Raw genomic sequence first — 3419 nt, forward strand, 5'->3', positions numbered from 1 at the left:
TCGGTAAATAAAGTATATTGAGATAGAGTAAATAAATGGTTTTCTACGTTTAAAAAATCTCAAAATGATGGTTTGAGCGTTGCAGATGCAATTCCAAACATGGTATGATTCGTTAGTTTACCAATTGGTTATGAGGAATCATCTGCAAATAAAGAGATTCACCTATCACAATCACAAGGAAAGAATTTGGTACATTGGAATTGTTTGTGCATGAAATTTCAACAAGTCATTGGCTGAAATGTAGTGGGGGAATTTCAAACAAAAAATGTTTCAAATTAAAATATCTATTATATTAAAATATTTGTAATGACCAAAAAAACCATAAATAAAATATCAAACGTCCGATAAATTAGTTTCTACAGTTACACGTGGACTAAACAAACTTTAGACCAAAAATACTAAAGTTGAAACTTTTACAGATTCTGTTGTTGCTAAGATTGTTGTTATTGATAGAATTAAAGGGCATATATGTCTAGCTGATAAAACCAGAAAACCCCAAGAGTCAGAATCTGATTCTTCCCTATGTGGACCGTTGTAGTAGTACATAACAGAACAGTAACAGAACAGTACAAAAACAAAACAAAACAAATCCTCACTTTTCTGTCCTTTTTAACCCCACTAAAAACTGCATGCAATATGCACTATTTACCTGCCACATAAAATTCATCCAAAACTAACTAATAATATTTAGTTCTGCATAGCTTTCATTTTATTTAATTAATTATCATATCATTTTTTCTGTTGAATGATGAATAGTCTAACAAACCAAGATGCATAGGATTGGAAAAACAAAACCCTCTATACTCTAATTTCTTAAAATTAAATAATGTAATCATTATTAAGGCCTAATTAAAATTTGAGAGTGATTTCACTCCCATTGCTCTCTTCAACAAACCCTTTCCTCTCCCCTTCATCCTCAGAACTCCCCTCTTTCCAGCTACTACTCTCCGACGTCTTTCCATTTTCGATACTCTCCAACCCGTCTCCACATGTCTCCGGTGAACCTTGGCCGTGTGGCGTGGTCTTGTAGACATGGTGCATGTGATGAGGTGGCGGAAGTAGCTGCTGCGGCGGCGGTGCAGTAGTGTAGTACTGATCTTGGCCTGGAGCAGTGCAGTAATGTGGCAGAGTGAGATGATGAGAAGTAGGATGACCACCATAGAGAGTAGGGGTTCCTCCTGCATGTGCTGCAGTTGCATATTCTGGTGGGACCCATATTCCTCCTAAAACTACTAGCTGTGCTGCTGGTGCACCATTTTGTGCACTTGGACTTGGTCTTCTTGTGTGTAGCCTATATTTCTGTTCAATAATAACAAAATACATAATGTAAAATTAAATTTATTTTAGATAAAAACCAAGCAAAGTAAAATACAAAAGTTCGTTATAAGTTGTCAGAGGTAGTAATTACTAGTACAGTACAGCAACAAACAACAAAGGTGCTGTTTTGTTTTGTGCCTGCCTTAGACCGATCAGAGAGAAAATTACCTGCAGATGGCTTTTAACTTCATCATTGGTCAAACCATCAACCTTCATCAACTCCCTTATCTGTTTTGGTGTTGCCACTATAATTAAACAAACATATCATAAAAAGTTAATGATGAGTTAATTAATGAGTATGATATTTATTTAAAAAATATATATATATATATATATATATATATATATATATATATATATATATATATATATTTAGTCTAGCTATTTAAATAAAAAAACTTTTTCCTAATAACATTTGACTAAATTTCACATCTCTTTTTTTTTTTTTTTTTTGGGTGATTATACCTAAATTTCACATCTCTGCTTCTACTTATCATGTGATTCTGTCTAGTACTATCTAAGTCACAATAAGCCCATTTAAATTACTAGAATTGTTTATTTTTATTTTTCAAATAAGCCATAATTGATACTAGTGGTATTGGGATATTAAAAATCAAAGTTAAACAAATCATATACCTAAGACTATTTTATAAGAAACATTTATACACAACAAACATTAAATATAGTACCATCTATTCTTTTTTAATACTATATAAGAAATTGCAAAAGAAACATATAATAAGGATTAAGTTGTAATTATCATGTGATGATTATGATCTTTAGTACTAGTAATTAGTAAGTCATAATTGTTTACCTTGAGATCCACCAAGCATTTGAAGAGCATTAACAAATCTACGGTGCAAGTCTGGTGACCAACACCTTCTTGCTTTCCTATGAGTTTGGTTTGAATTGTTGCTTGTTGTCTGAGTTTGTGATGATGCTACTGGACTCCCTTTTCCTTGATGATCAACTTCATTCCCTGAATTTGTTTTACCTTTTTCTACCTCTCCAGCATGTTTCTTATCCTCTTCTTTTTGAGTAGAAGCTAGTGCTAGTTCAGGAAGACCTTGTCCTTGACAAGAGGAGTTATTTCTTTCTTTTGAGAATGGTAAAAAGGCTCCACCATTTCTATGTTTAGGACTAATGTTAAATCCAATATTGTTATTGTTATCATTAATTTCTTTTGTGGAATTTTGTTGTTGTTTTGTTCCTAATTCACTTGTTTGGCTCCATAATTGTGCACTTGTCATCCAATTTGCCTTATCACATACATTATTATTTGTTGTCTTTTCCAATGTTTCTGATGATGATAATTGCTTCACTGGTATGAATTCTTCTAGGATTGGTTTTGCTCCTTGATTCGATCTGAACGCTTGAAGTTGCTGCTTCGAAGCTTCCATCGCTGAAAATTGTGCACGAGAAAAATTATTAATTAAAGTGACACTAACGACAATTTTACAAATATATCAGATAAGATTTGAACTCGGTCTCTTGAGAGTGAACAAATAATTAAATTGTTTGTTACATATAAAAGAAAAAAAGGTGGTTTGAAAGTGTACCGTTTGTGAGAAGTTGCATGCAAAGAGGAAGCTCACGTTTGAAAGCATCGATTTTGAGACGTTCTTCTTCCAAGCGAGAAACAAATTCTTCGAGTTTGTAGCTTTGATCACTTTGTTCTCCAAATGATTTCAGTAACATGGAGTAGCTATGTGGCTTGCAATCCAAGCCTAGTTCAGATGGTGATGCCATTCTTTGTTAAAAAAACTAAATAACAAGCACTGTTTTTGAAGATATAGATATGTTCATATGACAAAATAGAAAAGAAGGTGGTTTGTATGTAGAAAGAAACAAGAGCAAAAGAGAGTGTTTGGCTTCTTGCTTTGTAGTTCTTGTGGGGGAGAGGGAGAGAGAGACAGAGAGAGATATATAAAAGGGAAGGTATGTTGGTTTGTGAACTCAAGGAGGATCAAGAGAGGATCATCTTCTTTTTAGAGGTGAGTTTAGTGGGAATAAAGTTGGTTTATGTGAGAGAAAGAGACAAAAGAAAAAGTATGAGATAAAGCAGAGAGAATTGTAACTTCCTTACAAAGAACCAATGGAAA

The 3419-nt window shown here is 33.3% G+C and overlaps 1 protein-coding gene across 1 annotated transcript; it reads right to left on the bottom strand.

Annotated features, from left to right (window-relative positions):
* Positions 1-420: 420 nt before the first annotated feature.
* Positions 421-3208, bottom strand: LOC146902172 (Homeodomain-like superfamily protein). The gene is made up of 4 exons (XM_085733606.1): positions 2877-3208; positions 2132-2719; positions 1486-1562; positions 421-1299 (listed from the first exon to the last, which is right to left on the bottom strand). Exons 1-4 carry the CDS (start codon positions 3064-3066, stop codon positions 850-852), a joined length of 1305 nt encoding a protein of 434 aa, XP_085589732.1. The 5' UTR covers positions 3067-3208; the 3' UTR covers positions 421-849.
* Positions 3209-3419: the final 211 nt, after the last annotated feature.

Source organism: Medicago sativa, chromosome 8 (assembly GCF_051527215.1).
Source record: "Medicago sativa cultivar Bolivia chromosome 8, Bolivia_mono, whole genome shotgun sequence".
Classification (NCBI taxonomy): domain Eukaryota; kingdom Viridiplantae; phylum Streptophyta; class Magnoliopsida; order Fabales; family Fabaceae; genus Medicago; species Medicago sativa.